The sequence below is a fragment of the Pseudovirgaria hyperparasitica genome (genome assembly GCF_010093815.1).
Source record: "Pseudovirgaria hyperparasitica strain CBS 121739 unplaced genomic scaffold EJ05scaffold_7, whole genome shotgun sequence".
NCBI classification, from domain to species: domain Eukaryota; kingdom Fungi; phylum Ascomycota; class Dothideomycetes; order Acrospermales; family Acrospermaceae; genus Pseudovirgaria; species Pseudovirgaria hyperparasitica.
In genome coordinates, this window is record NW_022985555.1 from 1,516,907 (window position 1) to 1,535,477 (window position 18,571).

The window sequence follows — 18,571 nt, forward strand, 5'->3', positions numbered from 1 at the left end:
TTACGCACTTCTACTACGTGTCGTTCCTGTTCAGAGCGGGTTTTCCCCGCCACTTTCGAGTAAAGACCATGGTTTGGCGTGGCCATGTTGTCAAGAACCCCAGTCGCTGTAGTGATCAGCCACGTCGTCAACAGACACTCCAGATTCCCTCAATGACTGTAGAGAACAGCGGTTGCGCAATAGTTCAGCCTTGTGGGGACTGTCCTTAACGCTGTGACCATCCAAGAGTATTCTTGGTCTTGGCCAAGGTAATTAGTCTACAACGCCGTTTGTCTCGTTCTCGATAGAATATGAGCCCCACTTGCTGTGTTTCAATGTGAGCGGTGACGAGCGGACCGCTGCCCCCCGGCGTGACAGCCCTCGAAACCATATTTCCACCAAGACAGGAAGAGCATGGGTTTCGGATGTGTCGTGAGGTCCCCGCCATCAAGACCGGGACGTTTGTATGCTAAGTTGCTTTTGCGTTTGAACGGCAGCTCCGCATGGCACCCTGGAAGTAGGACTGGCCACAAGATTGCACAGATCGCAAGTCTGTCGGTGTCCTCACAATAGGGCGCAAGGACAGGCGTCAGTTCCATCAATGCACCCTCCCTCCCCGGTCTGAGAGTTTGACAACAGACAATCAGTTTTACAGCGTAACAAAAGCAGACTGACTTATACTTCAAACGATGGGCTGCTAATGTGGACCGGACCTCGACAAGCAGCGGGTAATCATCGGCCCGGCCCACTAAGATGTGAGCGGCCGCATCTTGCAGATCTTTTGGGTGGACTGGGCATTATTAGAAGTCAGTGCCAGTTCGAATAGCTTGAGAAACGCTACAATGTCGATGCTTGAACACAGTTGTCCCTTTTCATCGTGACAGTCGGCTCGTCACTGCATTCAGTCCGCAATGAGTGATCAGGAGCTCGGCCTCGGCGGTATCCAGGCAAGCTTGGATCGCGACGTTGACAATTGAGCATTAACATGCAGACGGAGCCTGTTTGAGTTTGCTTTGGCGGCCGGACCGACACCGAAGCAGCCGTGAATTTCTGTTTCTATGGTCTCTTGCTGCACTCCATTCGCCGCCGCCTCAGGTCCTCGGGGATCATTTCGTTCGCTCGCTCGCCCTTCCTTCCCGTGTTTGCAGGGCGGACGACTCGGTGATGGGTATTGGTGACTTCTGACAGTCCCATAATTAGTGCTGTCTCTCATTAATCACCCCTGCAAGTAACACGTGTTAATCAGCAAGGTGAGATTTCTTCCCAGCAGAAAGTGGACAAGGAGTAGTATTTGTAGCAAGTGATTGCGAATCCCTATACCCCACTTATCACTTGGTGACAAGGGGCCAAGAATGAGGGGGACACGGTATTTATCGTCACAGTTTACGTGACATGACGATAAGGACCGACATCTCTCCATCACGTGGCTCTTTTGACCCTGAGGCAGTAAGGCAGTGATAGGGCAACAACAAGGCAACGAGCAGGAAAATGTCGCAGATTGCGTTATTTTATCCTCTTGGGCTGTCAGTCAGTCTCAGTCTTGACGGCCTCATCACGCTCCTCTTTTTACTTGAGTCTACCAGGTAATTGCCAGACTGCATGCTCTTCCCACGAACATCCTTCACCCTTAAAAGACCTGCCTGTCGCCCGAGTGCCATCGTGATACTTCCGCCGTCGTCTCTGGCAGCGTAGTAGCTATCATGCGTTCATGCAAATGGACACCTCAACCCTCATTGCCTTGGGTACATGTCCCACAAACCTTTCCCGCTGACTGACTATTCTCAACAGCCACAATTTGTGAGCCGCGGTCGCCTCTACGCGTTTGTGTACACGAATGTCAGCGATACCGATTGACGCACAATAGGGTCTCTTGTGGCGACTGTTATCGATGAAACGCGCCAAGCGAGAGTCAATAAGAACATGCGCATGCACGAAGGAGCAAAGACAGCGTCCTTGCGCAGCGTGGAATCAGAGAAGCCTCAGATGCACTACCCAAGGTTCAGAAGACCTGATGGAGATGCGCGGCAACAGCAACTGTGAGACGACTAATTAACTTTTGCTTCACAGCAGGCTGGAAAGAAAAGGAGTTTCGCGCGTTCAACAAGTCGCGTCTGGGCGCAGGTCATCCGACTTGTCCTAGTCATCTTCGTTCATGCTATGAAACGGTAAGCACTCTCATGCCATCCGGACGGCCATTTTACCAAGCATCCACCTCGTTCCCCTCCAGCTCTCGTCCCATCCCACTGAGCTTGGAACGTTGAACCCCGGACTGAAGGCGAGCCAGCCAGCTGCGTAGACTTGCCCTGTTGGCTGCGCTGTGGTCTTTGTTGTAGAGACGCATAAGGCATTCTGCCTTTCGTCGGCACAGTGTGTGCTGCTGCACTTATGCTGGCTTTCTTTAGCGGTCGCACCGCCAATTCCACGTCATATTATGCCGCTCCGGAAGGCTTCTGGGCATTGCCTCTCGTGGTCATTTCTCAGGCGGCCTCTTGGGCAGACCTAATTAAGTGTTACGCTTTTCTTCTGTCGACTCTTGAGTCATTCACCTTTTTTTAAATCTATTTCTTTGTTCGAGAGTACCAGAGGTGGGGGATCCACCTTGATCCATGGAAGGTAGAGAGACGGAGGGCGTCGAATAGACCATCAGAACATCCCACGTGCGGGAGCCAAGCTAAGCCCGCAACACCACCACTTCGCATCTGCATGCCCACACCAGGGCTACAGATTCCCACTAGGTTCCGAGTGCATCTTTCCCCAAGCTGGAACCACTGATACCCGACCCGTTAATGACCACCGCCGAGATATTGTGTCAGACAACCGCTAACTGACTGGGTGCCTCTTCCCCTGGCCATCTCGTCCTATAAGTAGGCCCCTCTTTCCCTCTCCTGTCTGACCATTTCACTCCGCCAGCAACAACTGTAGAAATTCTCAGCCCAGTCTTTCTCTCAAAACAAGAACTTCTACCACCACGTCATTCTCCTCAACAATAAAAACAACAACAATCACAATGGACGGCGAACTCTCAAACTCTCACTACATCCGCCGCCCCTCCACTTTCCTTTCGCTCGTACCCGTCGCGCACAAGGACTATGAAGTCAAGTCACAGGCGACGTCTCCCGTCGAGTCCAAGTCTCCAGTCAATGCAAAGATGTCTGTAGAATCCCCTGTCATCAAGGCCACGGAGGTCGAGGAGCACCCAATCAAGACTGTCCGGTCCGACAGCACCAGCAGCCAGGCCTCATTCGCATTCCTCTCGCTCATCCCCACACAGCACCAGAAGACCACATTCTGAGCACTGAACGGTGCTTTAGTTCGTGTACAACTGGATGCATTATTACTTTTTCTTTCGGAGTACAACTGGCATTGGGTATCAAGGGATCACCGCGGCAGAAAATTGCAGCCTGCCTGAGCGACACGCATAACAATGTGTGATTTTTTCCCTTATCTTTCTCTTTATCTGGCACAAATGTACGATGGAATGGGACTTGCGAATGGTTGGGCTACCCTTGACACCGGGGACCGCGGAGGGGGGGAAAGAGGGCGAGAAATTGGCACCGCGAAGGGCTTGGCTCGCGCTCGCGCTCGGGGAGATTAGATTAGATGCTGCGTTTCCATGGTCGAGCATTCTCAAACTCTGTATTCTGCACAAACAGTAACGAATCAATGACATTACTCACACCAACGCACACACATACACACACAATCTACAAACTGGTTCAAGCATATGACCTTTGCATCCCGCTCTAAATGTCTAGTGGGTGCTGCACACCGCCCCTCCTCCCCTCCGCTTGTGGAGATCCAGTCCTCAGCGCACGCACGCACATCTGTCTATCAATCAATCTATCTATCCCACCCCTCTCCACCGCGCAGCGCCGCCAATCTCAACCACCCCCTATTCCGCCAGCCAGCCCTCCATCCATCCAGCCAGCCAGCGGAGCCGGTGTCACCGCGCCAAGAGCCTCTAGCATGCAAATCCCGACTTGGCAATTGGCTTGGCTGTGTCATTGCCTAGTCTTGGCCCGGGCTTGTGTTGTGTCATTATTTGTCTTTGTGTCTGTGTGTGTGTGTGTGCTTCGGGGAATAGAGGGCTCCGAGGAGAGGATGCGGTCATTTGGTGTTTATTGCTTGGGGGATATGTGTGGAGATGTAGAACAGACGTGAACAACAGTAGAAACAGGGGATCAGAGGGTTGTAGTGTGAAGGAATGTGAAGTATCTAGGTAGGCTGCCCTGAGGGGCATGATCAGTAAGGCACAGACACTGAGACTTAGGTCTCACACAAAAACAGCACAGAGACTTTGGGACTGGAACTCAGAAGGCAGCGGCCCGGAGCGGACGAGAAAAGCCAAATTTCTGTGGAGAAGCAGCTACTGTAATTAGTGATTTGTCGGTGCGAAAACGGCTATGATGTGCGTTTTTACGGCGTTTGCGGGGATGGGGCTAGCTGGGGAGGGTGTGGACTGGAGGTGTTAATGAAGCAAGGTATGTGGGTGGATGATCGACGGCTAGTGCGTGCTTGTGTAACGCTGGCTATTGGGGTAGGGTTTAATTAGGATTTTTCTTGGAGGGGCGCATCGGATTTCTGGTTTGGGATGCGTTGAGAGCTTGGAGGCTTGGATGGAGGCTTGGGCGTGTGTGCTGTGGATGGAGAGGATTTGTTTCGGTCCTGTTGTTGTGGGAGTGTGTGTGTGTGTTTGTGTGGTGGTGAGTGAGGTAAGGGATGAGTATACGATGTTTGTGGCAGATTGATGTGCGCCCAGGCGATAAACGCTTGCAGCCTGACGGGTGATTGGCCGCTTCGGATTGCCTATGTAAGCGTGCTGCAGTGCCGGTGCAGGAGGGGATGGAGATGGAGATGGAGTTTTGTACCTGACACTCTGCTGTTAATAATATAAATGCGACATACTGTAGCCTGCTCAGCTTCGGGTGTGGTCTCGGATGTGAACGGATGTGGTCTCGGATGTCGTGCATGAATGGGATTAAGGATAAGTGCGCAGGTATACTACATATAGTATATGGAAGCATAAAAGTATATTGGGAGGCTCGCCAAGAATACGGAATCATGTCCGATGCAATTTGTGGATGTGTCTCCAGGGGATGGATGTGGACGACCTGACATATTTCTTTGTTGAAAGACACCTCATCGACAGCAGACGAAATCAATCAACAGATGAGCACACGAGAATCTAGACCTGCTTATCTTACCAATCTTCACTATTGGTCAACATCCCCAGTCCTCTGTTCCCTTGGAAATTTTCCCCCCTCAGTATCAAGGATGTCTTTCCATCGATCCTCCCTACTACCCCAGATACACAAGGATCCGGCCACGACGACGCAGGTGAGGTGAGGTGCTCAACCTTGGAACTCAACCACCCCGCACTAGTCTCCCCACCGCAGCCTTAGATACAGTACCTTTGCTGTCTCCTCGCATCTCCCGTTTCCCGGACGCCGAACCATCTGCCAAGGACTGCACTGCACTGCACTGCAATGCGATGCGATGCGGCCTTGCATTGCCTTGCATCCTGTCGTCGCCTGCCGTTGATCTTTCCTCGCGGACGACACGGACCGGACTGACGCACACGGACGTGGGGGTGGGTCTTTGCAACAGACCGGTCCAGACCTTGAGATGGCCATCGCCATATATTACCTAGTCAGGCCGCGTAAGGGTTGGGGGTAAATTAGGTTTATGATTTGGACTGTGCTGCACGGTGCTTTTTTTTCTTCAATACATATATACAGGCGTTGGCAATCCCGTTGACATGCTGACACGTCGTGTTATGATGGACGTGCGTAGACGATGACGACATGTATGTATATTGCCTTTTTCTGGGACGGCAATTTGCTTTGCGGTGATTGTATCGATGGTGATAGGATCCAGTTGAGTGCTGTACTTGTAGCTCTGTATGCTTCTTGCCTCTATACTCTATATGATACCGATGATGCTGTATGCTCTGCGACTGTTGTTTAGTTGCGGAGATGTGCATTAGCAGAAGAGAGGAAAGTATATTTGTCTCGATGGCGCCACTACGTTAACGTCATTCTTCCCGGTGTGTTCCGCTGCCTCACCGAATTTTGGCTGTGTTAGCATAAAGTCCATGAATGTGTTGTTCCTGTTTTCAAGCAGATCTCAACACCCTCAGCCTGTCATTCCATGTAGACGTGGGACGCCGATCACGGAGGGCGGGCTATCGTACAGGGTCTGCCACGGTATTCACAGACGTAATATTGTTGATGTGATTTTAGTGGGGCAATAAAGGCACGATCTATCCCTGCTCACCGTAAGCTGACATGTTGTTAGCATGTTAATAAGTTGTGATTGGACTGTCCTTACTGTTAGCTGACGTGGCATACACAAAACACAGTTTTGACATCTTTGTGACAAGTCATACGGTAGCTCGCTCGACGTCGACATGATTCGTGTTGATGATTAGATGGTTATGATTAATAACATAGTCATCCCTGCGACTGGGTACGAGTGTACGAGTCCACATAGACGTTTTCGAGCATTCTCAGGTCTGTAACAGTCGAAGAGTTCCCTAAGTCTGAGGACTCAGTAATGGTACGCTCAGACTGTCCGACCATCAAGTTTCATATTAGCGAGGCAGAAAGTTTATTGCGACTTGGGGTAAGACTAGCGTCCAAGTACATGCAGCGATGAAAACCAATGAAAGTTGTTGAAGCTATCAACTGGAAAGACTTCATGGTCGTAATGGATAACTTTGTTAAACACGTACCAAAAGAGGCTAGACCAGATTTCAAGAGGTGCCTCATTTCGCAGTGCACTTTTCTTCGTGTGGCAGCAAGTCTATGACTTCTACCTCCTCCTCTAGGCTATTCTAATCTTAAGCAGAAGAAAGCTCAATTCGTCTATCATTTGTACTCTGCGACCTGATTCACTCGCATATCAGGCGCTAGTCACCCGCGTGTTCATTGAGCCATAATGATTCATCTAAGCGCTATGCAGAAATTGGGCATTGAGAGGACATCTGCTCAAATAGACATATCAATACACTGAGGCTAAGTAGTTTTTAAGAGCTCTTGTCATCTCTAAGCTTGCAAGGCCATACCTCTACCCAATTTAAGGATTTTTGCAACAAACTCGGGTCCGTGGCTTCGAACAACAGATCATCTGTATTATGGATGTATATACTACGGATCCATCAACGATGCTCACGGCTGCTGCAGCCCTGAAGCTGGTGACGGCATTCTTCGAGAAGGAGTGGCCTCAGACGATCGAAGAGGAAATTGATTTGCGGAGGGTGACTGGAGGATTTTGCCATCGTTTACATCTTATAACTCGCAACAATGAAGCCCGACAAGAGCCGAAGTCGATACTGATTCGTCACTTTGGCTTGGAAGGCAATGAGAATGAACCTCTTGAGAGCTCTACCACCTTGTCGGCTGCGGAACAAACCGTCATTTATCACGAGATGGGCCGCAGAGGTTGGGGACCAAAGGTGTACGGCGTCTTTCGCGGTGGAAGACTAGAGGAGTACATCGACGCACACGTTCTTACCGCCGCAGAATCGATGCAACTTGACATCAGGCATGACATAGCTCGCAGTTTCGCCCGGCTGCATTCTTTGGAACTTCCATTTCGTAAAGACTCCTTCACACGAGTTATCTGCGAGTTCAAAGGTGTAGCGAATAAGAAGGCAGAGGCAGTGCAGAAGCTTCTTGGACTGAGATCATCAAAAGCCACTCAACTTGCTACATTCATCCGTAACATGGACTGGAGCAGAGAGCTTGACTGGCTATCAGAGCTCTTCGAAAGATACAAGTGCAAGCGGTCCATCGCAATCATAGACGTAAACTTCTCGAACGTGTTGGTGAAGAATTACAAGAGCGAGAACCAGATTCTTCTAATTGACTACGAAACAGCAGCGTACAGCTATAGAGGAATCGATATTGGCGGCCATTTCTCTGAACGAATGTACTGCTGGAGCCACCCCGACAACGTTTTATCTGGACATCCTGCGCCAAATCTAGAGGAACAGACCGCCTTTTGCGAGTCTTATATGCAAGAGATGCAGGTCTTGGGCCAGGAAACAACAAACGATACAGTTTCTCATCTGATTCTAGAATCAGAAATTGGTCGTATGTACCAAATGGTGTTCTCATTTCTGATGTGTATAAGGTTCGAAGGGTTTGAGAGCAGCTCCCCACTCGTAGTTGGGCTTGTCAACATGGCTGAGATCTACTGTCAGCTGAAACATGACTTTGCATCGCGCCATGAAACACCTTGTTGAAGGCGAGGCGAGAACGGATATTGACGTCGTTATGTCCTTTGTCACACCGGCGAGTCAGACGGATCCAAGACTGGTTAAGGCTCTCGAAAGTAGGAAAGGCTTAGTCGAAAGCATACCACATCCCTTGATCCACTGATCACTTTAGATTAGGAAGCTCCTAGTCTGCTATAGACTATGATGTCGCTCCTTGGTTCGCTTTTTGAAACTGCGACACGTCCGAAAGCCTGAACGAGCCCCAGGATCAAGCATCGGAAGATGAATTATAACACAGCAATATGAGCCTCATCATTTCCGCAAGGGAGATGCCAGTGTTGCCTCCTGGCTGCCACGTTTTCTGCAGAATTGATATCCTAGATCATGTTCCGATTCACCGCTAATTCCGCCAATTCCGCCAGTGACGCTCGCAAGCATCAAGCATCAATCAACCTCGCCGCCGCCCCCTGCGGTCCGCTTCCTCACCTGTTTCATTGTGAAACATGAAGTAAATGATCCTCATATTGCAGAATCATCCTAGATTACAACCGATAGTTCCCTGAAACACATGTCGGAACGACTAGGCTGGATTGTACCCCGGTCAACTGACCGCCCTACCGACTCATCAATATGCTACTCAGTGACTGAATATGTAATGTCAATCGAGTGTCACGAATTCAAGTAGATCACTTGTGATTAAAATCATTTATTTTGAACTTTGACGGTTTCCTAGGGAAGAGGCATACTTTTGTTATTGATTGAAAACGGTCATTGTCTTGGCAATGAACAGGGCGTAACACAACAGCCCTAAGTTCTGTATCTTCGACAGTCCTCACAAACTCTCACCGAGCAATGTCTGCATTCCAAGATATAGTTCCAGTGTCTGGTCTCGCAGAATTCACAGCGGAAAGATCGGCGCCCCCCGTTTCCGAAGATACGTTGGAACTTCCCTGGATGGACGCATTCATGATTCTCGAGCAGCCGTTCATGGACTTCTCTTACGCGTTGCTGCCGATGATGCACAGGAACATCGGGGTCGCGATCGACAACCTCCTCCGCACGCTCAAGCATGCGATTGACGTCTGCATTGGTACAATGGCATTTCTTCCACTCCGTCCCGCAAACATAGCAGAACTCCGCTTTGCAACGACATCTGAAATAATATCAGTATACAACGCTGTGATATAGACTCGATTTAAAGTCCTTGACTCACGTCATGTGAAAACATCCCGTACGGAGATCTACGAGACGACCACACTTATAACAAGTCTGCCATCCCATTGCGCGTGCCAGACTCTGCGTCTCCAACAGCTCCGTATCCTCTGGACACATTCCTTTCGCGTGTGTTTCATTTTTGCATATCACACAAGTCGATTGGCTACAACGCGCACAAATAGCTGTCTTCGTTGCCGCATCTACCGTATCAGGTCGGAGAAATACGGAACACTGTCGATTGCTACAGTAGACTCTGTTCATGGTCTCGAATTCGACACTTGCTGTTTCAAATGCATTTCTCTCCTCTGGGCTCATGCGCGCAAGGACATCGTCTCGGGGGATATCCTTTTTGCAGCACCGGGGCGGGAAACGAGTCTCATCCTTTGTAGCCATTAGGAAAAGTGTCTTCGCGCATGACACACAATACCGGTGGCCGCAGCCAGATCCGATGATTGATGTAGCATGTACCCTGCGGCTACACACTCCACAGACGTAGGTTTTCTTGAGCCGCTCGAGGGCATCTGCCTGTTTCTCGCGGAACGATATGGAGGGTCCCGCATTGACTGCATCGTCGTCACTGTCCTCGTAGATTACAGAGGCGGCAGCTACTGACTCGGCAACCGTTGAAATATACTCCTCTAGGCCAGGTGAGGCAACTTCGGTCTCAGTCGCTTTTTCCAGCTGCGGGTCACGTTCGCAGAGGTTCAACGCGGCGCGTCGGTCCTCAAGCAACTGGATATCTCGCGAGGTGAGAGTAGAGATCATGGTCCCATCAGTGTGGACGGCGGCACCGATGCTATGCGCCATCTTCTGATCTTCGAGAAATACTTTGTAGTCCACCAGGTCGGTCTGAAAGCTTTGAAATGCTACTTCAAGATCAGGTGGGCTGCCAATAGGATGTTTGCCCTTGCTCTGCTGAACGAACAAGCCAAGCTCTTCCATCTGCATTGACAAGGCGATCATTTCATGATCGATGTCGACTGGGTGGTTAGCTCGATGGACGGCGGTGTCGGCCATGACGAGGATAATTTGTAGGAATATCGGCTCTCGCTATTCGTACGACGGAGAAAAGAAAGAGGAGTAGCAATTGTCGCGAGGATGTGACGTGCAATTCAGTACGTTGAAGTCACGGCTAAGAACGACACGACGGAGCTCCAAAGGAGACGGGCAGAGGGCCGTATAAGTATGAGGTCTTCATCCAGCAGGTATTTAGGCTTATTACATTGGATGTAACACGCAAACATGCATCTATACGGAAAGAGGTGGAAATAGTAACAGGGTTTGCTGCCGTGATGATAATGCTGACGTCGTATCTACCTGAGGATCGAGGTGCGAAAGAGATATGGGCACTGACTGTACCTCAGGACACAATAGACAAGGGCCCTTTCATGGTTTTCCCAAGCCTATGTCGTCATTGTGATCTATGGACTTGACGGTATAAAGTAGATATGCGGTGTCACGCTGTATTTACATCCTTGACGCTCGGGATGCTGGGACATGTTGTGTGCTCCCTGTTCTGCGGCTTGCCATCCGTTGTTTGGCAATCTACAATGGGCACTCGTATGACGTACTCAACCCGCGCAGGACAATGTAGTCTTACTCCATGTCTAAGGATACGCTGAGCAAAAAGTTGGCGAGGGCCAGACCACATCAATTCATTTTGGGCAGCGCAATTGGAAGACATCAACCACAGTAGTTCGCGCACAGACCATATCGCGGTGCTGGCCAGGCCCCTGAATCTGATCGGAAGCCCCGCGCTTAGGTTTGGAATGCCCCGCCAAACTTCAGGAGCTGAAAACAGTTTCCATTTCTCAAGCTTCACTCCTCTCTCTCCCTGAACCCTTCTCATATTACCTATATTTCTTTCTACACCTAAGACTATATCTTGTTCTTGACGTTCTACAATAGAATCTTGCGCCCAAGCGCATACTACTGCCATGCCTACACTACGCGTTGAGCCCTCGCTGCTCTTAGCTGCGCTGGTGCTGCTCGTGTTCTGGGCGCGGCCCGCCCATGCCTTTGGTGCTGGGAATATCGCCTCTATGGCCAAGATTGAGGGACAGAACTGGCGTCATGGAGATATCGAAGACACTCTCCTGACCCTACTCATGAGTCGCGCCACGAACAAGAAGTTCAGCAAGATGGACGTCAAAAGAGTCTACTTCGGGAACTGGCTAAGAGATTACTCACAGGCTGTCGATGTACGACCATTGTATCACATGCCCAGTGGGACCGATTGCTGATTGGACACAGGTTGGCACGCTCAAGATGGTCAGCGGCGAAGCTATTCGTATCCTGCTCTGGATTCTGGGCTTCATGAGCTTCGGCTATGGAACGAAGGAGTTCGAAGTCACCACGGAAAGACTTGGCTGCTACAGGTGTGATTCTAATGAGACCTCTCTATACCCAAACTGACATAATTTCAAAAGACCAGAGGAACACATCGATAACCCCAAAGACTACGCCGACAACATTGATGCCCGACAATATGATCGAAGACTTCGTGGACCTGTCGATGAGAGACGTGAGCTCAGCATTGACGAGCGCACTGGTCTGAAAAATTACATTGCGTCTGAGGATATTGGCATTACAACTTCTGCTGGTATGGTCCGTGACCTTTTCAGACGGTGTGTCGACCTTGGCCGCCGGTACAACCGTAGCAAGAATAAGGCCGAATTCTACGAGGCTCTACGCTTGTTGGGAACTGGGCTCCATTGTTTGGAGGGTGAGCATAGCGAGCTTGAATTTCATGGGGTCAGTAATTGACCAACTATCAGATTACTCGGCCCATTCAAATTACACCGAATTGGCTCTAATTGAGCTGGGTGAGCGCGACATCTTCCCTCACGTCGGTCGCCGGACACAGGTGCAGATTCGTGGCGCACGCAATCAGGTCTATCCAATTGTGACCGGGACATTCGGTGGCGTTGACTTCCTTCACTCCGTCATGGGTGAGCTTTCGGACAAGGCCACTCAGTCGGAGATTCAGGAGCTTGAGGGGACCATTGCGCAATCACAGAATCAGCAAGCCAACAACAGTCTCTTGAAAGATCTGCTTGACAAGCTCCCGGGAGGCATCTTTGGTGGAAGCGACGAGAAGGGCAAGGCCGATGAACTCCAGGCCAATGCCCAGGCAGCCCAGATGCAAAACATGAACATCTCTCCTCGTCAGCCAGAAGCGTGGGCGAACCAAATGCAAGAGATGCAACGCCAAATATACCCAATCATTGAATATCACGACGAGGTTATGCAGGGCATCAGTGAGACCATTGACAAGATTCCTGTTCTCCCGGAACTGGTTGAACAGATCCAGGAGCAAGTCAATGTCTTTGTCTTTTCACTCCTTGCCCCATTCGTGCTTCCAGTCATCCGCCAAGTCAAGAATGAGCTCGCCACTGGGTCATCGGAGATCATCCAGAGCTCCCGGGAAAAGCAGCTGATCGTCTTCCGTGATGACAATTGCACCGATCCAACGCATTCCATGCTATCAAAAGACCACTTTAGTAATGTCTTGAACGAACCTGCTGGCAAGATTGCGTCACAAGTCCTTAAATGGGCAGTTCCTCAGCTCGTGGAATGCTGGGACGATGAGGGAATCGATGCTGACCGCACCATCCACCGCATCATTAACGGTGTATTCCACCATCCTGCTATGCGTGACTACGGCGACGACGGTGCCAGGGATGGTCGCCAGCTCATGTTTGGCGTTGTCCAGAAATGGTGGGGTGAGATGAGCCGACGCGAACAGGACGATCTCCGCGATAAACTTAGCCGTAGTGGTGTCGAGAATGGCCGCAACCACAAAGAAGGTGTCCATGACAAGGGTCACGGATGCGGAAAGCCTCTTGGTATGCCTAACGTCGGGACTGCCAACAGCTCTGGAGCTATTGGAGGCGTTCTTGGTGCTCTTGCAGGCGCTGGTGGTTCCTCATCGTCGGGTGGTAAAGGCGGAGACAAATATACCAAACAAGTTGGCAACCTTGCATCCGAGGCTGTCGGCGGTGGTGCGCTTGGCGGACTCGTTGGGGGTCTTGTCAGTGGTGTAGGAGCCGACCTTCTTGGTGGCGCGTTCGGAGAGCAGGAGAAGAAGAAGTCCAAAAAAGAGAAATACAACGATGATGGATCTTACACGGAGACATATCAAGAAAAAGGACATAAGAAATCTGGATCCCGCGGCCGTGAAGAAGAGCGATTTGGTCAAGCCCAGTACAGCCAAACGACCTATCCTGGTGGCGGACGTCGCGAAGAGTTCTCTCGCTTCGAACAGGATGGTCGAGGTGGCGAGCCGTACGGAGTACAGCAACGCGTCGAGACCACCGGTCATGGACGGGCCGGCTATGAACAGACTGAACAGACACGTTATGATCGACCGGGAGGCCAATGGGAGTCGCGCGAGTCACGTGAAGGCTATGACAGCCGTGGCGACTATTACCAGACTGAGACCAAGTAAGTGCACCCCAGATCGGTGTGTTACCTATTGCTAACAGCAGAAGATCCTCCGGCAAGAAGTCGAAGAAGCAGGACTCTGAGGATGAAGATTCCGAAGACAACGGTGAGGACGACTGGAAGAAGCGTGAGAAGAAAGAGCGTAAGAAGCGTGAAAAAGAAGAGAAGAAGCGCCGCGAGCAAGGATATGGCGGTGGCCGCGACAATGATTCCGATGAGGAGAAGAAGTACAAGAAGAAGAGCAGTGGCGAGCACAAACGCCGCTCTGGCGAAGGTGGCCACCAGCAGTCTTACGGCCAAGAGCGGAGCTATGGCCAAGAACAGTCATACGGTCGTCAAGAACAGTCTTATGGCCGTCAAGAGCAGTCATCATACGGTGGTGGTCGTGAGCAGGAATCTTCCTATGGAGGAGGTGGTGGCTATGGTCGCCAGGAGCAGTCTTACGGCGGCGGAGACTCAGGCGGATACTCGCGACCTGCTGAAGGATACGGCGGAGACTCAGGGGGATACGACGGCCGTCAGCAAGGCTATGGAGGAGATTCAGGTGGTCGCCAGCAAGGCTACGGGGGAGATTCAGGTGGCCGCCAGGAGAGCTACGGTGGTGACTCGGGCTACGAACGCCGTGAAGAAGGCGGTTACGGTGGTGACAGTGGCGGCTATGGCGGTGACTCAGGGGGATATGGCGAGCGTCGTGGCGGATATGGATCTCGTGGATATGGCGGGTCGGACTAAACCAATACCCCTGGAGGGTTAGTGCTTGGTAGCAATTCAGTTGAGATCACGGTGGGCGAGCGCAGTATTAGAAGATGAAAATACCCATGTAGTTGTATAAGCGCAAGCTGAATGCGAAAGGTCCGATAGTCTGAGTTTGGCCGTTATCTAAAACGTATTATTATATATGAAGCCCTTTTTGTTCGCCTAAGCAACAGGCAACCGTTAGCATTGTCTCATGTCTTAAATGCTTTCTCGCACATATTACAGCTCTTAACAACTATCACCACTTCTCCCTCATGTGCACCTGTAGTGATAGTACCGCTGATAAAGGATTGCATTGCTAAGGTTCCTTGGTGTTTTGAACGTCGCGTCATTGAGATTGACCGCGATTTCTTGGCGGTGTCATGAGAAGTCGTTGATTGGTCTGTCGGATGCGCTTGTCCTTACAGCACCAAAAAAATCGGCAGCTCAACAACGACTTCTGCGCTTCATCACCACGTTATAAAGCACCGCCTTCACAATGAACAATCACAAGGACAACCACATACATCTACCTGCCCCCCAGCATGGACACAGTCGAACGAGCGGCCATCCGGCAAGATGAGCAGAAACACATACCCGCAGACTCGAACGATGATCTCGACGTCGAGAAAGCTACCAAACTACGTATGCTTCAATATCATCATCCTCACCACCCTTCAAGCACCATACTAATCCTTCTCTCCAGCACATAACCCACCATGCGCAAACACCCCCTCCGCAGCCGACCTCCCCCCTCTCCGCGGCCTCTCCTTCCTCGACCGCTTCCTCGTCCTCTGGATCATCCTCGCCCTCGCAATCGGCATCATCCTCGGCAACCTCGTCCCCAGCACCGGACCCGCCCTCCAACGCGGCCAGTTCGTCGGCGTCAGCATCCCCATCGCCATCGGCCTCCTCGTCATGATGTACCCAATCCTCTGCAAAGTCCGCTTCGAATCCCTCCACCTCCTGCTCCGCACCCGCACCCTCTGGCTCCATCTCGCCCTCTCATTCCTCCTAAACTGGATCATCGCCCCCTTGTTCATGGTCGCTCTGGCATGGGCCTTCCTGCCCGACCGCCAGGACCTGCGCGAGGGCCTCATCTACGTCGGCATCGCGCGCTGCATCGCCATGGTGCTCATCTGGACCGACCTCGCCGGCGGCGACGCAGACTACTGCGCCGTCCTCGTCGCCGCAAACAGCATCCTCCAGATCGTCCTCTTCGCCCCCTTTGCCGTCTTCTACATCCGCGTCGTCTCCCACTCGCGCTCCGCCGTCACAGTCAGCTACGACCGCGTCGCTACCAGCGTCGCCGTCTTCCTCGGCATCCCCCTTGCCGCCGCCGTCCTCACCCGTTTCGTCCTCCTCCGTATTCTCGGCAGCGAGGCCGCGTACCAGCGCCGCTTCATCCGCTATATTGCGCCCTTTAGCTTGCTCGGCTTGCTATACACCATTGCCGTGCTCTTCGCGTCGCAGGGCGCGCATGTCGTCGGGCAAATCACGTCCGTGCTGCGCGTCTGTGCGCCCTTGGTCGTCTATTTCCTCGTTATTTTCGGTGTGACGGTGGGGCTGTGCTGGAAGCTCGGGTTTGGGTATCGCGTGAGTTGTACGCAGAGCTTTACGGCGGCGAGTAATAATTTTGAACTTGCCATTGCCGTTGTGGTTGCGGTATATGGGGCGGGGAGTGGGCAGGCGTTGGCTGCGACGGTGGGGCCGTTGATCGAGGTTCCGGTGCTGGTTGCGCTGGTTTATGTGGTGAGGTGGGTGAGGGGGAGGGTCGGGTGGAAGGATTAGGATGGCGTGGTTTGGGCTTTTGGGATTGTAGCTTTGTTGTCGTTGTGGTTTCAATGGAATGCATGCTAGAATCGTCTATCATGGTCTAGGACTTCTGTCAGGCTGATGTTCGCAGGGGATTTGTGTATTCACTACTATCAGCCCCTGCCTGAAACGAAAAGCAGCGCGTGACTCTCGACTAGGACACATAGATGGATAGATAAGTTTGCGTATATTGAACTAGATGTTTTCTGTCGATCAAGGCCGTTATCAGATTCATTTCCAGCGCTGTACCGCTCAATCCCTCTCTTGACACATTAGAAACACTGTCTCGCAGTGGGAATACAAAGGTTATTACAGGTAAGGAAAGTACGGTGCGGCACGCTCGCTATACGGTGCAAATCATTCATACATCCTCTCCATCCAGCCGTCCAGCCATCCATCGCCGACAGGTGCATCCACCCCCTTTCTCTACGGTGCCCTCTCCGCCTTCGATCACATTTACAACCAGCCGAAGTACTTCCACAACAGGTTCATCCCACTCAACAAGCCCGTCACGCTCGTAAACGCAATCATGGGCCCGAAGACGCCCGCATACCCGATCCCACTGTGTCCATGCGCCGCTGCGCCATGCACAAGCCAATCACTCAACGGGCCCGAAACCATATTCCCAATGCCCCGACCTAGTACCAGGAGCGAATACACTGCGAGGGGATCCGTATAGCCGTGTCCGGCGCGCTCGGCCCGGCGCGCAACCTCGCTCATAACTTCGGGCCAGATAGACGGCCAACCGCCGGCAAAGAGTCCATACGCAACACAGAAGGTGTATAGCGCAGGGAGCGAGCTGGAAAAGCCCCAGAGCAGGGCTGTGGAGAGGGTGGCACCGAGCGCGGAGACAGCACCGCAGGTGGTCGGGTGCCAGTGGTCGGCGAGTGCACCCATGGCGACGCAACCGATGGTGGTGGCGCAGTTGAGCACGATGAGGGCGAGGACAGATTGGGTGTCCGAGGCATTGAGGGCGACGCGGGCGTAGAGGGGCAGGTAGATGGCCGGGAGGAAGTAGCCGGCGGCCTGTATGAGGTTTGCGAGCTGGTACAGGGCGAAGACGCGGGAGCCTAGACAGCGCATGCTGAGCAAGCCGGTATGTTCGTCTGAAGTGTCGATCTGGCGCGGCTTGATGTAGTATGCTAGGGGTACTGTTGCGATGCATGTTACGCCGGCCCAGATTTGCATTGTGCTTGCGAAGCCGAGCTCGCGGAGCATGCGTTCGAGGAGGGGTGGGAAGACGACGCCACCGAAGCCGCCGGCGCTGAACATGATGCCCATGGCTAGGGATTTGCGCTTGATGAACCATTGGTCGATGTAGATGATGCAGGGGCAGAAGGCGAAGCAGCCTGCCAGGCCGAACGGCACACCGAGCACGGCGATGAGCTGGGGGACTGTGACACACATCGAGCTTGCGGCGAGGGAGAGGGAGGCGACTAGAAGGCCGGCTAAAGTGAACCATCGAGCAGCGTGGGGAAGGCGGCGGCATAAAGCAATGACGAGGGGTGTTCCCATGTACAGGATGCCCTGAGAAGCGTGAGTCAACAACAGTCAGGCTTGTCAGTTGGATGTACTCACTGTAGTTGTCGTCCCTATAGCAGCGATGTTATTGGCGCCAGCAAACGGTGGGTGACTGCTGTAGTAGTCCTGGAAGACCCCAAACGACAGCCCGAAGCCTGGAAGATGTGTACTCAGTGGGTGTACCAAGGAATATTGCACGATTGTACTCACCGAAGACGAACGCCTCAACTACCCAGCATGCTGCCAGGAACAGCCAGGCCTCTCTGCTACTATCGGCCTTTGCAGGCGAGGCACCAGGCGTATAGACTTGCTGCCCGGCATCTGGAGCAGCCTCCTCTTGTGGCGTGGTGACGTCCTTGGGTAGAAGCGGGTCACGCTCTCCGGGCTGCCGTGACGCTGGAGACATATTGAGAGACGGCGAAGGAGTTGGCGAGGAGAGGATGAGAGGCGTGAGATGAGGAGTGAGGAGGGGGGAGGGCAGAGAGATCAACTTGAGGGACGAGAAGAGGAGAAGAGTGAAAAGAACTTCAATTCGTGGTTGTCATACTACGTAGTCCGTGCTCCAAGGTCCGATCCGGGAAGAGCCCACACTATCTGTACTACCATTACAGCCACTCCCATTGCGCCGACACGACATAA

General features: G+C 52.2%; 8 protein-coding genes across 8 annotated transcripts; 5 read left to right on the forward strand and 3 right to left on the reverse strand.

Moving 5' to 3' along the window:
* Window positions 1-260: 260 nt before the first annotated feature.
* EJ05DRAFT_365560 (uncharacterized protein) lies at window positions 261-738 on the reverse strand. The gene has a single exon (XM_033741111.1). It carries the CDS (start codon window positions 576-578, stop codon window positions 312-314), a length of 267 nt encoding a protein of 88 aa, XP_033601258.1. The 5' UTR covers window positions 579-738; the 3' UTR covers window positions 261-311.
* Window positions 739-1,687: 949 nt separating this feature from the next.
* Window positions 1,688-3,271, forward strand: EJ05DRAFT_500324 (uncharacterized protein; the record flags this gene model as incomplete). The annotated part of the gene is made up of 3 exons (XM_033746979.1): window positions 1,688-1,721; window positions 1,844-2,015; window positions 2,890-3,271. 3 exons carry the CDS (start codon window positions 1,688-1,690, stop codon window positions 3,269-3,271), a joined length of 588 nt encoding a protein of 195 aa, XP_033601259.1.
* A 227-nt stretch (window positions 3,272-3,498) lies between these two features.
* On the forward strand, window positions 3,499-4,275 carry EJ05DRAFT_365556 (uncharacterized protein). Its single transcript, XM_033741110.1, has one exon. The coding sequence runs from the start codon at window positions 3,727-3,729 to the stop codon at window positions 4,138-4,140; it is 414 nt and encodes a 137-aa protein (XP_033601260.1). The 5' UTR covers window positions 3,499-3,726; the 3' UTR covers window positions 4,141-4,275.
* Window positions 4,276-6,931: 2,656 nt separating this feature from the next.
* EJ05DRAFT_365680 (kinase-like protein) lies at window positions 6,932-8,639 on the forward strand. The gene has a single exon (XM_033741112.1). It carries the CDS (start codon window positions 7,115-7,117, stop codon window positions 8,225-8,227), a length of 1,113 nt encoding a protein of 370 aa, XP_033601261.1. The 5' UTR covers window positions 6,932-7,114; the 3' UTR covers window positions 8,228-8,639.
* A 368-nt stretch (window positions 8,640-9,007) lies between these two features.
* On the reverse strand, window positions 9,008-10,363 carry EJ05DRAFT_492897 (uncharacterized protein; the record flags this gene model as incomplete). Its single annotated transcript, XM_033746070.1, has 2 exons — window positions 9,008-9,353; window positions 9,414-10,363. 2 exons carry the CDS (start codon window positions 10,361-10,363, stop codon window positions 9,008-9,010), a joined length of 1,296 nt encoding a protein of 431 aa, XP_033601262.1.
* A 663-nt stretch (window positions 10,364-11,026) lies between these two features.
* EJ05DRAFT_510690 (Het-C-domain-containing protein) lies at window positions 11,027-14,802 on the forward strand. Its single transcript, XM_033748195.1, has 5 exons — window positions 11,027-11,616; window positions 11,669-11,793; window positions 11,845-12,140; window positions 12,193-13,861; window positions 13,909-14,802. The coding sequence occupies exons 1-5, from the start codon at window positions 11,353-11,355 to the stop codon at window positions 14,591-14,593; spliced, it is 3,039 nt and encodes a 1,012-aa protein (XP_033601263.1). The 5' UTR covers window positions 11,027-11,352; the 3' UTR covers window positions 14,594-14,802.
* A 273-nt stretch (window positions 14,803-15,075) lies between these two features.
* EJ05DRAFT_538106 (arsenical-resistance protein ACR3) lies at window positions 15,076-16,387 on the forward strand (the record flags this gene model as incomplete). The annotated part of the gene is made up of 2 exons (XM_033749432.1): window positions 15,076-15,241; window positions 15,303-16,387. The coding sequence occupies exons 1-2, from the start codon at window positions 15,142-15,144 to the stop codon at window positions 16,385-16,387; spliced, it is 1,185 nt and encodes a 394-aa protein (XP_033601264.1). The 5' UTR covers window positions 15,076-15,141.
* A 192-nt stretch (window positions 16,388-16,579) lies between these two features.
* EJ05DRAFT_476115 (MFS general substrate transporter) lies at window positions 16,580-18,502 on the reverse strand. Its single transcript, XM_033743955.1, has 3 exons — window positions 18,143-18,502; window positions 17,990-18,087; window positions 16,580-17,938 (listed from the first exon to the last, which is right to left on the reverse strand). Exons 1-3 carry the CDS (start codon window positions 18,336-18,338, stop codon window positions 16,868-16,870), a joined length of 1,365 nt encoding a protein of 454 aa, XP_033601265.1. The 5' UTR covers window positions 18,339-18,502; the 3' UTR covers window positions 16,580-16,867.
* Between the last annotated feature and the right edge of the window lie 69 nt (window positions 18,503-18,571).

What these genes read in the sequence shown, in the direction of transcription:
- EJ05DRAFT_365560 (XM_033741111.1), bottom strand. Translation starts at nt 578, where the DNA reads ATGGAACTGACGCCTGTCCTTGCGCCCTATTGTGAGGACACCGACAGA.
- EJ05DRAFT_365556 (XM_033741110.1), top strand. Translation starts at nt 3,727, where the DNA reads ATGTCTAGTGGGTGCTGCACACCGCCCCTCCTCCCCTCCGCTTGTGGA.
- EJ05DRAFT_365680 (XM_033741112.1), top strand. Translation starts at nt 7,115, where the DNA reads ATGGATGTATATACTACGGATCCATCAACGATGCTCACGGCTGCTGCA.
- EJ05DRAFT_510690 (XM_033748195.1), top strand. Translation starts at nt 11,353, where the DNA reads ATGCCTACACTACGCGTTGAGCCCTCGCTGCTCTTAGCTGCGCTGGTG. An exon ending in TGGGCTCCATTGTTTGGAGG is followed by an intron (nt 12,141 to 12,192) that starts GTGAGCATAGCG and finishes ACCAACTATCAG; the next exon opens with ATTACTCGGCCCATTCAAAT. An exon ending in TATTACCAGACTGAGACCAA is followed by an intron (nt 13,862 to 13,908) that starts GTAAGTGCACCC and finishes TAACAGCAGAAG; the next exon opens with ATCCTCCGGCAAGAAGTCGA.
- EJ05DRAFT_476115 (XM_033743955.1), bottom strand. Translation starts at nt 18,338, where the DNA reads ATGTCTCCAGCGTCACGGCAGCCCGGAGAGCGTGACCCGCTTCTACCC. An exon ending in AGTTGAGGCGTTCGTCTTCG is followed by an intron (nt 18,088 to 18,142) that starts GTGAGTACAATC and finishes CACATCTTCCAG; the next exon opens with GCTTCGGGCTGTCGTTTGGG. An exon ending in CTATAGGGACGACAACTACA is followed by an intron (nt 17,939 to 17,989) that starts GTGAGTACATCC and finishes CACGCTTCTCAG; the next exon opens with GGCATCCTGTACATGGGAAC.